At 43.1% G+C, this 18,502-nt stretch overlaps 1 protein-coding gene across 3 annotated transcripts in view; it reads left to right on the top strand.

Moving 5' to 3' along the window:
* Window positions 1–18,502, top strand: part of COBL (cordon-bleu WH2 repeat protein) — a 694,630-nt gene that overhangs the window by 357,565 nt on the left and 318,563 nt on the right. For all 3 annotated transcript variants that reach the window (XM_073678323.1, XM_073678322.1, XM_073678324.1), the window contains one exon: window positions 10,553–10,647. In XM_073678323.1, the coding sequence (XP_073534424.1) occupies window positions 10,553–10,647 (95 nt within the window). The remainder of the gene's footprint in view (window positions 1–10,552; window positions 10,648–18,502) is intronic.

Here is an 18,502-nt window from a genome sequence, read left to right on the forward strand (position 1 = left end):
CACCTAAGCTTATGAGTTTCAGCACAGCCTGTTGCCTCTTGGCGGAGGCAGTACTGCAATGCTTCCAGCTTGTAACTGATGTGGTGATATCTGAGATGGAGGCTGAACATGAGGAGGAGGAGGAGGAGGAGGATGCGCAGTAGCTGTACACTGTGGGGGCAACTCTGACTGACATAGGGCCCGCAATCCTCGGTGTGGGGAGGATGTGTTCCGTCCCAAGGTCCGACTGGGTCCCGGCTTCCACTATGTTTACCCAGTGTGCCGTCAGAGAGATGTACCATCCCTGGCCACAAGCACTTGTCCACGTGTCCGTTGTCAGGTGGACTCTCCCAGTAACTGCGTTGTTGAGGGCACGGCAGATGCTTTGGGACACGTGCTTGTGTAGTGCGGGGATTGCAAAATAGTGTCGGCTGGGGACCGAGTACCGAGGGACGGCCACCGCCATAAGATTGCGGAAGGATTCCGTCTCCACCAGCCTAAAAGGCAGCATTTCCAATGCAAGCAGTCGTGAAATGTGCGAATTTAGGACTGTGGCCTGTGGGGCGTTAGCTGCGAATTTCCGCTTTCGTTCAAAGGTCTGGGATATGGACAATTGAATGCTGCGGTGGGACGTGGAGGTGGACGTTGATGCTGTTTCTTGAGAAACTGCCATAACAAATGAAGACTGAGAGGAGGGGGCATCTTTACATGCAGTATGGACAGGGGATTGCCTTGCACACACAACAGGGGGTTCTATTGCACGCACAACAGTGGAAGAAGCAGTGGTGACACCCGCTGACACTGGTCGTGGACCCTGGGTTTCGCCCCACAAAGTCGGGTGCTTTGCTGCCATGTGCCTGATCATGCTGGTGGTGGTCAGGCTGGTAGTTTTGTCACCCCTGCTGATGCTGGCATGGCAGGTGGAACATATGGCCTTTTTGGGGCTATCAGCAGAGTCTTTAAAAAAATTCCAGACTCTGGAAGACCTACTGCTTGTACTGGCAACGTCCCTCGTGTTGATGTTACGGGGAACGGTTGCCTGCCTTCTGTCTGCGGCCACCACACTGCTTCTTCCTGCCTGTTGGGGTACTCTGCCTCCCTCCCCCTGTGTGCTGCTGGCCTCACTCTGCATGTCCTCCTTCCACGTTGGGTCAGTTACTAGATCATCCACCACCTCCTCCTCTTCCACTTGCGCACCACGATCCTCCTCCTCACTTCCTGGCAATTGTGTCTCGTCATCGTCCACCTCTTGTGACAGATTTCCAACGTCGACTTCCTGTGGCCGTGGCTGTTCAAATATTTGGGCATCGCAACATGGGATCTCCTCTTCCACCACTTCAAGCGTATCAGGCGAGGGGCCCAAATATGGAAATGGACCAGTGAACAGCTCTTCAGAGTGTCCAAGTGTGGGATCACTTGCTGTCTGATGACACTCGGCATGGTGGGAGGAAGGAGCATCAGGGTGAGGAGGAGTATGCGGTCGAGACTCACGGCTACTAAGAGTTGACTGTGTGGAAGACAGACCGGAGGTGGTGGTGCCCAGGTAACTGGAAGTATTGTCTGCTATCCAATTAATAACCTGTTCACACTGATCAGTTCTCAATACTGGTGTTGTTCTGTGCTTCCCTAGTAATTCGGTCAAGAAGTGGGAGCGAGAAGATGTGGCTGTTGGTTGTGGCACATTTTCACCTTGGCCACGGCCCCGTCCTCTGCACGAACCATCACCAGAACGTCCACTTCCACATCCCTTGCCACGCGCCTTGCCCATTGTAAATGAAGTAAAATAGCTTACACTTGCACTATCAATGGAAAAAGGGTAATAAAGAGTAGATTAGAACCGTGTAAGAGGAAAACCACAGTTATTGTTTACTGGGGTATACCACACTTTTTTAAATAGAGATATTTGCGGCTGAGCAGTGAGCGACACACTCAAACTGCTTTTTTTTTAGATACCAAAGGCCCAAAACTGGATAGTACAGCGATTTGACCCGTGGAACTGCGAAACCACACTGGGATTTCGGGCCTACACAAGACTATTTTCAACAGATATATTTTTGTGTCACAACAGTCAGGAGACACTACTGTTTTTCTTTACGGAAAAAACTACCAAAAGCTGAATAATAGAGATTTTTTACCGTGGGATGGCAAAACCACAGTTATTGTTTACTGGGGTATACCACACTTTTTTAAATAGAGATATTTGCGGCTGAACAGTGAGCGACACACTCAAACTGCTTTTTTTTTAGATACCAAAGGCCCAAAACTGGATAGTACAGCGATTTGACCCGTGGAACTGCGAAACCACACTGGGATGTCGGGCCTACACAAGACTATTTTCAACAGATATATTTTTGTGTCACAACAGTCAGGAGACACTACTGTTTTTCTTTACGGAAAAAAATACCAAAAGCTGAATAATAGAGATTTTTTACCGTGGGATGGCAAAACCACAGTTATTGTTTACTGGGGTATACCACACTTTTTTAAATAGAGATATTTGCTGCTGAACAGTGAGCGACACACTCAAACTGCTTTTTTTTAGATACCAAAGGCCCAAAACTGGATAGTACAGCAATTTGACCCGTGGAACTGCGAAACCACACTGGGATGTCGGGCCTACACAAGACTATTTTCAACAGATATATTTTTGTGTCACAACAGTCAGGAGACACTACTGTTTTTCTTTACGGAAAAAACTACCAACAGCTGAATAATAGAGATTTTTTACCGCACTTTTTTAAATAGAGATATTTGCGGCTGAACAGTGAGCGACACACTCAAACTGTTTTTTTTTTTAGATACAAATGGCCCAAAATGGATAATACAGAGGTTTGAACCGTGGAAGTGCAAAACAACACTTCTGTTTCTCTAGCCTACACAAGACTATTTTCAACAGTTATATTTGTGTCTGAAAAATCAGAGACACGCTTTTTTTTGGGGTGGGGGGGAGGGGGGACACACCAAAAGGTTAATAAGACGGGTATTTGTACAGTGTGAAGGAGGAAAAAAAAAGGAGGATTTAGATGGAAAAAAAAGGATTTTTCCTGGCCCCCGACACCTGGTGCTAAGTCAAGCAATTTGAGCAACAGGAGCACACAGGACTGTAATGCAGCTTTTGCTGGTATAACCACTGTGTTTCCTATACAGCCTGCCTGCCTGGTATCTGGGATGGATATTAGTCCTGAAAAGGACTGTTTGTTTGTTCTGGCAGCCTTTACAGACCCTACACTAACTATTTTGCAGTTTATATCTCTCCCTAAATCAGCAGCGCTGTCCCTACACTGTCTAATCCGGAGCGACTGTGTCCAAGATGGCGGCGCCCGGTTTTAAATACTCGAGGTGACGCTGTGCGGCCAGCCAATCACTGTAATGCCCACAACCAACATGGCTGCAGCATTACAGTGACTGGCTGGCAATCCCTGCATGTTCATTGGCTCTGTAAAGAGCGCCAAACATGCAGGGCGGAGACCCGAGCTCCCGCCCGAGTAACCCGGAAATGCTCGGTGCTCGCCGAACATCCCGAGTAGCGTGATGCTCGGGCGAGTACCGAGCAGTGTCGAGCATGTTCGCTCAACACTATTAATGACGCCTATAATTTTAAATCAAGCGTGCCGTCCAGCACTATATATGTGCACCGCTCAAGACAGACGCCCCAGTTCACCCAACCAACACTAAAAGGCCCGGCTGCATCCTGCAAAAAATGAAAAATGTGCAATAAAAAGATGAATAATAACGTATACAATAAATACATTACATGATGTATTGGTCGATATTTTGGCCAAAATACGCAAGCTCACAACCCGCGTCAAGCGTTTTTGTGCTTACATGCTAATAACATTGTACTCACCTCATTTTGGGTCTAATGTAGTCGGTTAATATTGTTTTTTATCATCACATATTCTGAGATACTGCATTAGGTACCTGCAGGGAACCTGTTACCAACAAAAATGCTAATAACCTGCAGATTTGGGCTTAATCTGCTGGTTAATAGCATTACCAACCTGCCCAGCACTTGCACATAGCTGATCGCTGTGGGGAGAAAATGAACTTTATTTTCCCTGACAGCATTCGATTTCTCCCCGGCACCAGTGCGAGTTCAGTCACCGCTCTGATTATACCCCCGTCCCTGACTGACACTGGCTCTACATTGGGGCCGGCTGCCAGTCAGGGCCAGGGGCGAGGTTACAGCCGCTGCTCTGTATTTTTAGAGCGTTGACTGAAACCGAATGCTGCTGGGGAGAATAGAGTTCACTTTCTCCCTGCAACGTTCGACTACGTGCAGGTGTCAGCCAGCATAATAATGCTACTAACCTGCAGATTAACCCCATATCTGCAGATTAATAGCTTTTTTGCTGGTGACAGGTTCCCTTTAAATGGCATTAGAGGTTAGACAAAAGCTCCATTATGTGCTGTCTGTCTTTTTGTTTTGATATTTCATATAATAGATATTTGTAATTTTGTAGGTGATCCCTTTTTTGGTGTACTTCTTTCTTTCTCCATTAGTATGCAATTATTTGTTTTTGTACATTTTGTTTTACTAGTTACATTTTATTTCTGTACACGCCACACCAACACCAATGCAACTGTTGCAGATACTATATTTTGGACATCTACATGCCTAGCATTTTCTTATCTCATTTGTGGGAAGGGGTTGAATTTTGTTATATAAAAAATGTAGAGATTTATCTGTGCATACCTGTTTTACCAGTCCAATTTGACACCTATACTGCGGCCTGCTACCATACTTTGCTTTTTCGACACGTACCTACCTAGCATTTCTTGTCATATATTCTTTGGCAAGGATTGAATAACTGGGGTTCTTCATGATACTCAAAAGTTTATTATAATGTTGTACAGAATCTATGGTGAAAGAAATAGAAACAATGGCAAAGGACGTGGTAGTGTAAAAGAAAAAAAAATCATGGTGAAGAATTTGAAAGCTGCTTGCAGAAGCACTACCACCACTGGCACATCCATTTGGGGAACAGTTCTACCAAACAAAGGTCACAACTGGCCTCCTTCTTCTGGCAAGCGTATTAGTGGAGAGGAAACAGAGGGCATTAGCACATGCCTGCTATATTTCTCTGACAATATGTTACTATATAAACACACATGACGCGCATCACTCATTATCTCAATTATAAAACAAGTGCAGCAGACTAAACTTTGTAATAAGGTAATAAAATGTATGCAGAGACATACTTGCCCAGTCTAAAAGGACATTCTTTTGGCAAAAGCCATGTGCATGGATGGATATGTTCAGGGAACACACTAGGGACTTTCCTAAACATGTTCACATAACTAGTTTGAACGGAGCCTTACTCTCGTCAATTCTCTTTCTTGTTAAGTTCATCTCATATCATTCATTCTGCTTGATTACATTTTTGCTTGGGATTTGGTGTGACTTCCTCTCATCCTTGAAATCTTGATAATGTAATCTATATTTAGGGATGAGTGGACCCATGGATGGTTGGGTTTGAGCGAACTTTAGTTAAAAGTTTGGTTCGGGTACCAGAACTCTACCCGAACTTGAACCCGAACCCCATAGAAACCAATGGGGATCCGAACTTTGGTGCTGTAAAATGGCTGTAAAAGTAGTAAGGGCTAGGGGGCTGCAAAAGTCTCTCTCTGCATCTTATCTTGTATATTGTAGGGAATACTACTCATTTGGGTGCGTTGGGAGGCAAAACAGGAACCGTCCACAAGCAAAAGGAAAAATTAACAGCCTTCAATGCCGGCAAAACAAAGAAAATAGTCCTTTAGACAAAGTCTCTGGTTAGCTAGTCCTGTGGTCACACAGGCTGGATAGCATCCAGTACACTGGCTCAGTCTGGATATCACACAGGAGGCCTTTTGACACGACCATGTGTCAAACAACAGACTCCATTTTAACCGCTTAACCACACCCAGAAGTGGGGTATGTTGGCAGCGGGACCCGCCCATCTCTCAGACTGCCTGTAAAACCTGCCACAGATGCACCAAACAATCCTCTTAGTGCTAAGTGCACTAGAACAACACTCTATGATTACATCACAGATGACAACCATCTCTGTGACACATACCTCCCATCAACTACAGTTGAAACCAGAAGTTTAGATACACCATATAAAAAGACACATATGCATGTTTTTCTCAATATCTGACCTGAAATCAGAATAAACCTTTCCGGTATTAGGTCAGTTAGGATTACCATAATTTTTTATATTTTCCAAATGCCAGAATAATGCGAGAGATAGAGAATGTTTTAAGGCATTTTTATTACTTACTGCAAAGTCAAAAGTTTACATACATTTCATTAGTATTTGGTACCATTGCCCTTAAACTGAATAACTTGGGTCAAACGTTTGGGATATCCTTCCACAAGCTTCTCACAATAGTTGGTCGTAATTTGGGCCCTTTCTTCCTGACAAAACTGTTGTAACTGATCCAGGTTTGTAGGTCACCTTGCTCCAACCTGCCTTTTCAGCTTTGCCCATAAATTTTCAATAGGATTGAGATCAGGGCTTTGTGATGGCCACTCCAAAACATTGACTCTGTTATCCTTAAGCCACTTTGTTACCATTTTGGCAGTATGCTTCGGGTCATTGTCCATTTGGAAGACCCATTTCCGCCCAAGCTTTAACTTTGTGGCTGATGTCTTGAGATGTTGCTTCAGTATTGCCACATAATCTTCTTTTCTCATGATGCCATCTATTTTGTGAAGTGCACCAAGCCCTCCTGCAGCAAAACAGCCCCACAACATGATGCTGCCACCCCTTGTTTCTCAGTTGGGATGTTGTTCTTAGGCTCCCAAGCTTCTCCCTTTTTCCTCCAAACGTAACGATGGTCATTATGCCCAAAAAGTTCAATTTTAGTTTAATCAGACCACAGGACATGTCTCCAAAAATTAAGGTTTTTGTTCCTGTGTGCATTTGCAAACATTAATCTGGCTTTTTTATGTTTCTTTTGGAGTAATGGCTTCTTCTTGGCAGAGTGGCCTTTCAGCCCATGTCGATACAGTACTCGTTTAACTGTGGATATTTAGACAATCTTACCAGCTTCCGCCATCTTCTTCACAAGGTCTTTTGCTTTTGTCCTTGGGTTGATATGCACATGCCGAACCAAAACACTTTCATCTCTGGGACACAGAACCCGTCTCCTTCCTGAGCGGTATGATGGCTGGACATTCCATCTTGATTTTACTTGCATATAATTGTTTGTACAGATGAACAAGGCACCTTCAGGTATCTTGAAATTGTACCAAGGATGAGCCAGACTTGTTCAAGTCCACAATTCTCTTCCTGATATCTTGGCTGATTTCTTTAGACTTTCCCATGATGCTACACAATGAAGCAGTGTGTTTCAGGTGTGCATTAAAATACATCCACAGGTGTGTCTCTAATTAACTCAGATGTTGCCCAAAAACCTATCAGAAGCTTCCAAACACATGACATCATCATATGGGCAGTCCAGAATTGTTTAAAGGCATAGTTATCTTAGTGTATGTAAACTTTTGACTTTGCAGTAAGTAATAAAAATGCCATAAAACATCCTCTCTCTCTTATTATTCTGGAATTTGGCAAATATAAAAAAAATTTGTAATCCTAATTGATCTAAAACGGGAAAGGTTTATTCTGATTTCATGTCAGATATTGAGAAAAACATGCATATGTGTCTTTTTATATAGTGTATGTAAACTTCTGGTTTCAACTGTGTATGTCCGGTAGCTGCCTTACAATATGGAGAGACCCAAGTGTGCGGAGGGAAGTGCACTTGACAGTACAACCATATGAAGACCAACGAGTATTGTGAACGGGTTTTATATCTATTAATGAAACCTGTACATACTCGCTGGGCTTTGTTTTACTGCCTGGCCAGCTGTTCCACCTGGTGTGCAGTGACATCTTTCCACACTTATTGTCAGATAGGACTGGAAAGTATTCTTGGAGGAACACCATGAAGACAAAGATATCCAAACTTTTATGTCTTTGGTTTGAAAGTTTGTATAATAAATCAGTACTTATAAGTAGCGGTTGACATAGTAGTGTAAGGGTACGTAGGCAAAACCTTTTTCTGCACGAAAAACCTGCTGTCTTGGCAGTAAAGAAGCTGCTTACAAAAAGCCGATTTTGCTGCGTTTTTATTGCTGCGTTTTTAAGGATTCCAAAGTTCAGCTTTGCTTCCACCAGCAAAACCTGCTTTTGCAAGCAGCTTCTTTACTGCCAAGAGAGCAGGTTTTGTCTTCAGAAAAAAAAACGGAGGAAAAACGCAACGTGTGAACACAGCCTTAGGATGTATCAGTCTTGAAAAGATTATAAAGCCATTCCTAAAGCTTTGGCACTCCAGCGGACCACAGTGAGAGTCCTTCCCAGGAGTGGCCGGCCGACCAAAATTACCCCACGAGCGCAGCAACAACTCATACAAGAGGTCATAAAAGACCCCACAACAACATCCAAAGAGCTGCAGGCCTCACTTGCCCCAGTTAAAGTCGATATCCTGGACTTTTAAAAAAAGGCATGTAGTTGCTAAGAGAGGCAACTACCTGTCTGTTGTAATCGGTGCATATCATTGACTGCTCCTGTGAGAGATTCAGCTACTCCCTGTCAAGAGAGCAGCAGTTTCTCTTCCGTGACAGGGCGGGACTACTGGTGTTATACTGATTGACAGCCAGCTTCCCCCAATTAGGCATCAGAGAGCAGGCTGTCAATCAGCATGACACCAGTAGTCCCGTCCTGTCAACAGGAAGAGAAACTGCTGCTCTGTTGACAGGGAGTAGCTGAATCTCTGGTAGGAGCGGTCAATGACAGACAGGTAGTAGTCTCTGTTAGCAACTACATGCTTTTTTTTTTAAAGTCCAGGATATCCGCTTTAAGGTCAGTGTTTATGACTCCACCATAAGAAAGAGACTGGGCAAAAATTTGTAGAACTCTCTACCCCAACATATCAGAGTAGGGGCGATGCACGGGAGAAATATTGTATGCGATTGTGGGAAGAGGAAATTTGAGGGGAGTAGAGAAGTAAATTTTGTAAGGATGGGAGGTTGTGTGCAGCTAAGTATCGGGAGACTAGGTCACAGATGTATGGAGGAGACAGGTTGTATGCCATGGTTAGAGTTTTGAACTAGAGTCTCTGAGTAATAGGGAGCCAGTGAAGGGATTAACAGAGGGGAGAGGCCGGGGAATAGTGGGGGGACAGGTGGATTAGTTGGGCAGCAGAGTTTAGGATAGATTGGAGGGGTGCAAGATTGTTAGAGGGGAGGCCACATAGCAGGAGGTTGCTGTAGTCGAGGCGGTAGATGATGAGGGCGTGCACTAATGTTTTCGCAGATTCATGGTTGAGGAAAGTATGGATCCGGGAGATGTTTTTGAGTTTTAGTCCGCAGGAAGTGGAGAGGGTTTGGATATGTTGTTTGAAGGAGAGATCAGAGTTACCCCGAGGCAGCCGGATTGTGGGACTGGGGAGAGTGGGCAGCCATTGACTTTGATGGATAGGTCAGATGGGGGGGGTTGAGTGAGATGGTAGAAAGATGATGAATTCAGTTTCATTCGTGTTAAGTTTTAGAAATCTAGCAGAGGAGAAGGATGAAATAGCGGACAGACATTGTGGGATTTTGGTTAGTAGGGAGGAGATATCGGGTCCAGAGAGGTAGATCTGTGTGTCATCAGCATAAAGGTGATACTGAAAGCCGTGAGACTCTATGAGCTGTCCCAGACCGAAAGTGTAAATGGAGAAGAGCAGGGGGTGATCTTTCTCTTTCGCCAAAAAATAACCCAATTTTCATCATCATATTTTGGGCCTTTGGTCAGGGTGTCAGTTTTTCCATGAGTGGTTCAACGATGATTTTCTTATATGAAAATAAAAAATTGCACGGCCTCTCCTACCCAATGCAACTTTTAAAAACGGCATACGGATTGCACATGGATGGTATACGTTCATCAGACCCAAGGACTTGGATAATAGTGATCTGTGACTCAGATAAAAAACTGACATATATTTTGCGATCTGCTGAAAAAATACAGACATGTAAATAACTCCACAGATTATAATGGGTACGTTTTCAATCTGTGAAACATACAGATAGAACACAAAAGTGAAAAAAGGACACCTGAACAAGAACTAATCATTGTTTGGTTCTGAAATTGTAATTGTTGTCTGTACCTGTGATTATAGATTAACTGTAATGATTATGTTTGCAGTGCTTGAAATGTATGTAAAAATGTTAACTGTCTTTTTAAACATATAGAGAATATAAAAATCTGCAATGATAATAAACATGAGCCATAAACTCTTTTATAGTATTGGGACCTTGCACTTAGACTACACGCCAATTGTAGCTAATCTGTCTTGCAAAGTCCACCTTGTAAAAGTAAAGTACAAGTTTCCAATGAGATCTGTTTTAGTTGTTCCGTAACAAAGGTTTAAGGTACACACGAAGGTAGGCAGTGGGGAAGAAATCAGGTTTTATAGGTATGCTGAAAAAGTGAGTTCTATTCCTCTGTTTACCTCAACAATTATCATAATTAATACAACATATATTTGTAATATTGTTTAATCTGTTGTTATGCTTCAGTGCTAACTGTATTACTCTTTCCAGAAAAGAATCGTAACCTTTCCTCAAACAGCGACACAACAGAAAAAGAGAAAAAGGGAATCTTTGGATTTTTCCGAAGCAATAAGAAAGTAAACAAGGTAAATGATTCCAGTTTTTAGTGTTTCCTTTGCAGCAAGAGAAAGCTTCTATAGGCATTATATCAAATTTAATGCTATCATACACTATCGGATCAGGTGTGGGAGATGGATTGCTCAGAAAAGACTGTTCCTCATCAATTGCTGTTGTTCTTCCTCTAGGTGTTTACTACTTTTAGGCTCTGGTTTTCTTTTTACAGTTTATATACTGTATTAGTGCCGCCCTTTAGTTCTGAACACTGATGTATTCACACAGTGTTTTTACCATCTTGAAGAGTGCATGATAGCTCGCTAAATGTTTAGTTCAATACCTTGTAGTGAAGATTTTATAGACATCTAAGCTCAAAGATAGTGACGTCAATTGGGCCAGTTTCTTAGAAATTTAAAAATTGTGACCCCCATAAACCTCTTGAATAAACCTATAGTGAAACGTGTTGAACCATTAGGGTCCTTCTAGCTTTAGTTTATACTTTGCTCATATATAAAAAAAATAGGTTTGCATTTTGCTTTTTGCTGCCAAATGTCCAGTTTTTGGTTGAGGATTTATTGTATATATGAAGAAATTTTGGTCAATTTAAACTTTATTATTTGTCTCTTCTGGGACTATTAACTCGTGGGGTATTTTGTTTGTTTGGTATGACAGTTTGTATCAGTGTACATTGTTGACTAGAGCTATCCTTGACAGGTGGACAATATTTTCAACATTTTATATTTTAGACTGCATTTTCAGGAAATTACCTGTTTTATGAATAGTTGATAAAAGCTTTGATTTTTATATTCAGTTTATTTATATTTCTTTGTATAGTTTGTAGGCTTTTTTGTTCTTTGAAATCTTGTATTTTTTTTACTTCTTTGTCAACTGCAATAACTTTCCGTATGTCTTGGATTATCAGCATACCTGTGGCCATCTTCAGTTTGTTTGCTGTTTAACAAATTCAATTTAATTTGATCACTGACTAGGATAACCTAGTACAGGAAATATGACTGGCCAATGTCAATTCAACAACCTTTGTATAGTATAAGTGATTATAAGAAACTTTGTTATATATCTACTGAGAGAAATTGGACTTTTTTTCTTACCAGCACTTCTTCTCCAACCCCCTGTCTCCTTATCTCATCATTGAGTTTTGAAAAAAGCTATAATCTGCCTTGGTCAAAACAAGATTTTCTCCCAGTTTACTGATAGATCAGATTACAGCTGTTCTTTGTAGAGATGGAGAGTTAGGAGGAGGAAGGTGTAAAATATGAAAAAAGATCCACACGCGGACTGTGTTGCTGCTTTCTAATCAGTGTTTGATATCACCAGAGCTACATTGCTCATTAATGCTGTATAATGTGCTTAATGTTTCTGTTGCGTCTGAGCACTTGCTACATAGAGGCAGGAATGTATGGATCCCTTTTCTCTCTATGTGTTTTGTTTTAGAGACATCATAGTGTTAGAACCTTGCTCTTAGGTTTTTTTTCCTTTGCTGGTCACATGACCTTGTTGGCCTATTTAATCCTGCTCCGCCCTTCTGGCTTTGCTGGACTTCATTGTATATCTACTTTCTAGCTAGCCTGTGCTCTGTGTCTTGCTCTGTTAGTTTGCTTGGTCTACTGACCTCTATGTTCTATTTATTTTGTTTGTTCGTCTGTCTGCTACTATTTCTGTTAGGAGGTGTCCCATATTCCTCCCAGTCCTTAGTACTTGTAGGGATTCCTTCCCCACATCTATAGGTCTCCGTACAGACTAGCTTAGGACTTTAAATACAAGCAGGTGTAGTACTATAAGAACTTAAAACTTAACGTTTATTACCATTAGATAAAATATGTGCAAAATGCAAGGACCTAAAAACACACAGTTTGACTGTCTGTGATATAGAATAGCCAAAAGAACTTCCATATATTGTTGCTTCCAGAGATCTAAATATATGTCATATAAGCATATTGTATCTCTAACACAAACCAAGGAAAAAATGGCAATAAGAAATAGTGGAGCCCACGGTACACTATATCAACTTATTGTACCCCAAAATGTGAGAACATGAAAACACTCGCCCTGAGATATGGGAACATGAAAACACTCGCCCTACCAGTGGTGACCATTTAACTTTGTTATGTATAGAAATGGAACATCCTCACCAATTTTGATATCTGTTCTTGCTCTCAGACTTCAGAGGGGGCTCCATATAATGGAGGTGAACCGAAACTCATGAGGTCACCAGCCAAATACCGCTCCCTAGATGCCGCTCCCGACGCGTTTCTTAGCCTTAGCTATTCATCAGGGGAAAAGGGAAGAGGACATGCGGTATGCACGCTGCCCAAAATCACGCAGCTCATTCAACAGACAGCGCTACTTAACGTTCTAATAGATCCTCTTTTAAATCCTGGTCGCGCTCTGTTCATAATCGTGTCACTTCCGGTTCCGGTCACCTGACATCCGGTATGTGGAACGCAGATGCCGGCCGTGACACGCAAGCGTCACTTCCGGTGTGCGTGTCATAGACATGATGAAATCGCACACAACGGAGCGACGGCCAGGGGGGACGCAGGATCGCCAATTGACATCCTACGTTGGATGGCACCATGGAAACCTCCCATCCATAAATACCCCAAGCCGGGGCAGGTGTCCAGAGCATATAGTAGCTGACACTCATCCAGGCACATACCATATGTACCGCGGTATATATAACCGCGTCCATTCTGCCCCAGTGGTAAAAGAGCTGAAAATACTTCATAGGTCCAGAACCGCACAGTGGAGGTCTTGAATAGGGGTCTGACTTTTGTACCGACAACAGATTATAATTCTTTTGAGGTCATAAAGGACGTAAATTTGTTTGTGCGCAAGTTGAAGTGGCGCAAGCACTACATTAAGATTGATAAACAGGCATGCGCGGAATTGGGGGTTCGTGAAGAACTCCTACCTGACATTAGAACCCTTTTTCACCTCGGTGATGTTGATCCTAACCTTGAGGGTAATGGTCCATTCACCAATCTGAAACTGAAGAGTACCAAAATGCCACCTCCACAGAGTGATTTGAGTCCCATTGATGTATTCCTGAACATGGTGACTAAAGACTTGAGGGACCTGGAAAATGATTCCAGACGTTTTAGACACAATTTCACTCGTTGTGAGATGCAGGCATTGAGGTCCCTAGAAAATGATGAACAGATCACCATAAAACCTTCAGATAAAGGGGGTAACGTGGTGATCATGGATACCAGTGAGTACTATTTGATGTGCAGTGTAATACTAAATGCTAAGGAGTGTTATAGCACATTAAAGGCGGACCCCACGAGGAGATTCTCTCAAGAATTAGAGGAATTGGCAAATGAGGCTATGAGGGATGGGATCTTAAATAAACAGGAGAGAGATTTTATCTGTCCAACCCATCCAGTTATGTCCACCTTCTATAGTCTTCCAAAGGTACATAAGGGCCTGAACCCACTGAAGGGACGACCCATAATATCGGGAATAAACAATCTAACCCAAAATCTGGGAATATATTTGGAGAAGGTACTTAAACCCTTTGTCTTAAGCTTGAACTCATTTATCGGTGACACCAATGACCTGCTTCGCAAACTAGAAGGTATGACAGTTGATAAAGACGTGACTCTAGCCAGCATCGATGTCGAGTCACTATACTCCTCAATACCCCATGATAGGGGTCTGGAGGCGATACGCTTTTTCCTTATGGGGAGAGGCAAACAATTTGAGCGACACAATCACTTCGTGATGAAGGCCCTTCAGTTCTGCTTGACAAAAAATGTGTTCCTCTTCGGTGGGAAGTACTTCCACCAACTCAGGGGTACTGCGATGGGGAGCCCTTGTGCCCCATCGTATGCCAATTTGTACCTGGGTTGGTGGGAGGAAACCGTGGTGTTTGGAGACATCCCCATTGTAGGTGGTGAAAATATTTTGCTATGGGTTCGATATATTGACGACGTCCTAGTTCTGTGGAAAGGGGATAAAACATCCTTTGGTAACCTCGTGGAAAGGCTTAATCACAATGACCTTAACCTGCATTTCACTTTTGAGTTTGACCCCCATGAGTTGCCCTTCCTGGACATTTTGATACGGATAGGGAAGGATGGAGAGATAGAGACCAGTACATATAGGAAAACAACCGCCTCAAATTCTCTCCTCAGGTGGGAAAGCAACCATCCAGTCCCGCTTAAGAGGGGCATACCGAAGGGGCAATTCATGAGGGTCCGGAGGAACTGTTCGGACGATGCCATTTTAGAGCCCAGGCCATCGATCTTTGTCAAAGATTCTATGAGAGGGGTTATCCAAAGAAGGTGATAGCCGAGGCCTATGGGGGGACTCTGGCCAGGGACCGCTCCTCCTTGTTACACCCATCCCCAAATTTGGATAAGGACAACACTTTCTGCAGACTCATCACTACTGTCACCAATCAGTCATATACAGTCCGTAGGATACTACAAAAACATTGGCCGATTTTACTAATGGACGAGGATATTGGTGACGTGGTCGATTCAAGACCTATGATTACCTATAAAAAGGGTAGATCCCTTAGGGACAGATTGGTCCACAGTCACTATATGGGCCATATGGGGAACAAAAGGTTGAAAAGTTCCATAATCGGCTTTTTTAGATGCAGTGGATGCGTATCATGTAAAGTTATCACGCAAGGGAAAGACTTCATAAGTAATGTCACTGGAAAAACATTTGTTGTCAAACATTTCATTAACTGTAGATCCAAGGGAATTATCTACATGGCTAAATGTGTCTGCGGAATGGAATATGTGGGGAAAACAAGGAGAGAATTGAGAAGAAGAGTAGGGGAGCACCAAAGGGATATTGTCCTGAAAAGAGATACCCCCCTGGCGAAACATGTGAACAACGTACACCCGAACAGTAGGGATATAATACGTTTCATGGGAATTGACAAAGTTACGGCCCCACCAAGAGGGGGCGACTGGGACAAACTGATCCTGCAAAGAGAGACGAAGTGGATCTTTAGACTGCGGACAATGGCTCCCTACGGCCTTAATGAGCAGCTGTCCTACAGGCCATTCCTATAATGTAGGGTGAATTAGGGAGAGGAGTGTAGGGACAGCCGTCGAGGAGTGGGGGCGCCACTTGCGCAGGTTCATAGGGTGCCAACCTCCACTGTCAGGTAGGGATATTACTCTAGCTGCTTAATAGGGCTTTTATAGGTCCCTTTGCCCCCCACATGAATCTCTCTAGCTCTCCATTCTTGTGAGGCGCGGTCCCTGCCCATTTTCCCTTATGCTCCCTCGCATTTCTTCATACCCCCCTTCCTTTCATATTTTTGTTTTTGTCACATATCCATATTTTCATTTTCACCTTTACATTTTTATCATCATAATTCTTTATTTGGGTCTCAAGTGCGCTCTAGGGGCCGGGCCATAGCTTCACTGTGCGGTTCTGGACCTATGAAGTATTTTCAGCTCTTTTACCACTGGGGCAGAATGGACGCGGTTATATATACCGCGGTACATATGGTATGTGCCTGGATGAGTGTCAGCTACTATATGCTCTGGACACCTGCCCCGGCTTGGGGTATTTATGGATGGGAGGTTTCCATGGTGCCATCCAACGTAGGATGTCAATTGGCGATCCTGCGTCCCCCCTGGCCGTCGCTCCGTTGTGTGCGATTTCATCATGTCTATGACGCGCACACCGGAAGTGACGCTTGCGTGTCACGGCCGGCATCTGCGTTCCACATACCGGATGTCAGGTGACCGGAACCGGAAGTGACACGATTATGAACAGAGCGCGACCAGGATTTAAAAGAGGATCTATTAGAACGTTAAGTAGCGCTGTCTGTTGAATGAGCTGCGTGATTTTGGGCAGCGTGCATACCGCATGTCCTCTTCCCTTTTCCCCTGATGAATAGCTAAGGCTAAGAAACGCGTCGGGAGCGGCATCTAGGGAGCGGTATTTGGCTGGTGACCTCATGAGTTTCGGTTCACCTCCATTATATGGAGCCCCCTCTGAAGTCTGAGAGCAGGAACAGATATCAAAATTGGTGAGGATGTTCCATTTCTATACATAACAAAGTTAAATAGTCACCACTGGTAGGGCGAGTGTTTTCATGTTCCCATATCTCAGGGCGAGTGTTTTCATGTTCTCACATTTTGGGGTACAATAAGTTGATATAGTGTACCGTGGGCTCCACTATTTCTTATTGCCATTTTTTCCTTGGTTTGTGTTAGAGATACAATATGCTTATATGACATATATTTAGATCTCTGGAAGCAACAATATATGGAAGTTCTTTTGGCTATTCTATATCACAGACAGTCAAACTGTGTGTTTTTAGGTCCTTGCATTTTGCACATATTTTATCTAATGGTAATAAACGTTAAGTTTTAAGTTCTTATAGTACTACACCTGCTTGTATTTATATTTACTTTTGTGTAGTTATTTCTACAATCCCCGTTGCTGCATATTGATTTAGCTTAGGACTTTAGCAGGTCTGATCGCAGGATCAGGTCCCCTGTTACATCGTAGGGATTAAGCTGAATTCTATCGTAGGGACAGATCTCCTCTCTTTCCTTAGCTCTGGTAGCAGAACATAACAGTAAGTCCAGCCAGCAAATTCTCTAAGGAAAGATTTTTCTGTTCCATCATGGTGTCGGTTCAGGATTTGGTTCATCGCCTGCAGGGACTCTCTCTGGAGGTGGCCGAGCTCCGTCAGCACGTGAGTAACTGTCCTGGAGCACATTTCTTAGAGCCTAAGGTATGTTTGCCGGATTTATTTTTTGGTGAACACCGAGAATTTTTTTCATTTAAAAATGCTTGCTTATTGTATTTTCGTTTGAAACCTAAGTCCTCTGGGGATGAATCCCAGCGCGTAGGGTTCATAATGTCACTTTTGCGCAAAGAGCCTCAGGAGTGGGCCTTTTCTTTGCAACCTAGTGATACATGCTTCAGATCAGTGGATAGTTTTTTTTCTGCTTTGGGACTATTATATGATGATCCTGACCGTGTCGCATCAGCTGAGACTGAGTTGAGACGTTTAAAACAGGGATCAGGTAATGTGGAAAAATATTGTACTCATTTCCGTCGTTGGTCTACTCAAACAGGGTGGAACGATTCTGCTCTGAAAAGTCTATTTCTTGCTGGGCTCAGTGAAAGGGTTAAAGACCTGCTAATTGCTTATCCTACACCTGAAGATTTGCAACAGGCTATGCAATTAGCTATACGGGTGGATAGAAGACTGCGTGCAAGGGTTAATGAGAGCAAATCCTCTGCTATGTCAGTTTCTGGTTATGAGAATGTGTGTACTAACAGTGGTGAACCGATGGAGATTGGATCGGTGGCACCTCGCTCTCAAGAAAAAGACCGTCGATTTTCTGAAGGCTTGTGTTTCTATTGCGGAAAATCTGGTCATTTGATTAAAGGCTGTGAGCTTCGTATGAAGAAAGAAAAAAATATGGTCAGTCACGCCCGTATTGCCTGTTTAAATTCCAAGGGTATATTTTTAGCTGCTTCCACGATTGCTCAGAAAAAATTAATGGAATTTCGGGTGTTTGTTGATTGCGGGTCTACTCTGAATGTAATTGATGGGGGATTTGTGGAAAGACTCAATTTAAAACCTGAACCTTTATCATCCCCCATTGCTGTGGTTTCTGTGGATGGTTCCCCTTTGAAGAATATTACTCTCAAGGTCTGTGAATTTCCTCTCACTATTAATGGTGTTCAAAATGAGAAATTGGATTTGGTAGTGTTGAATAACTTGCCTTCTCCAGTAATATTGGGATTGCCCTGGTTAAAATTTCACAATCCTGTACTGGATTGGTCTACCAGTGAAATTAAATCCTGGAGCCATAAATGTTATGACAAGTGTTGTAACGGGCGTATTGCAGCTTTGGATAGGGGAGAATT

The sequence above is a fragment of the Phyllobates terribilis genome, unplaced genomic scaffold (genome assembly GCF_046119375.1).
Source record: "Phyllobates terribilis strain yellow unplaced genomic scaffold, ASM4611937v1 Scaffold_4__5_contigs__length_816908805, whole genome shotgun sequence".
Classification (NCBI taxonomy): Eukaryota; Metazoa; Chordata; class Amphibia; order Anura; family Dendrobatidae; genus Phyllobates; species Phyllobates terribilis.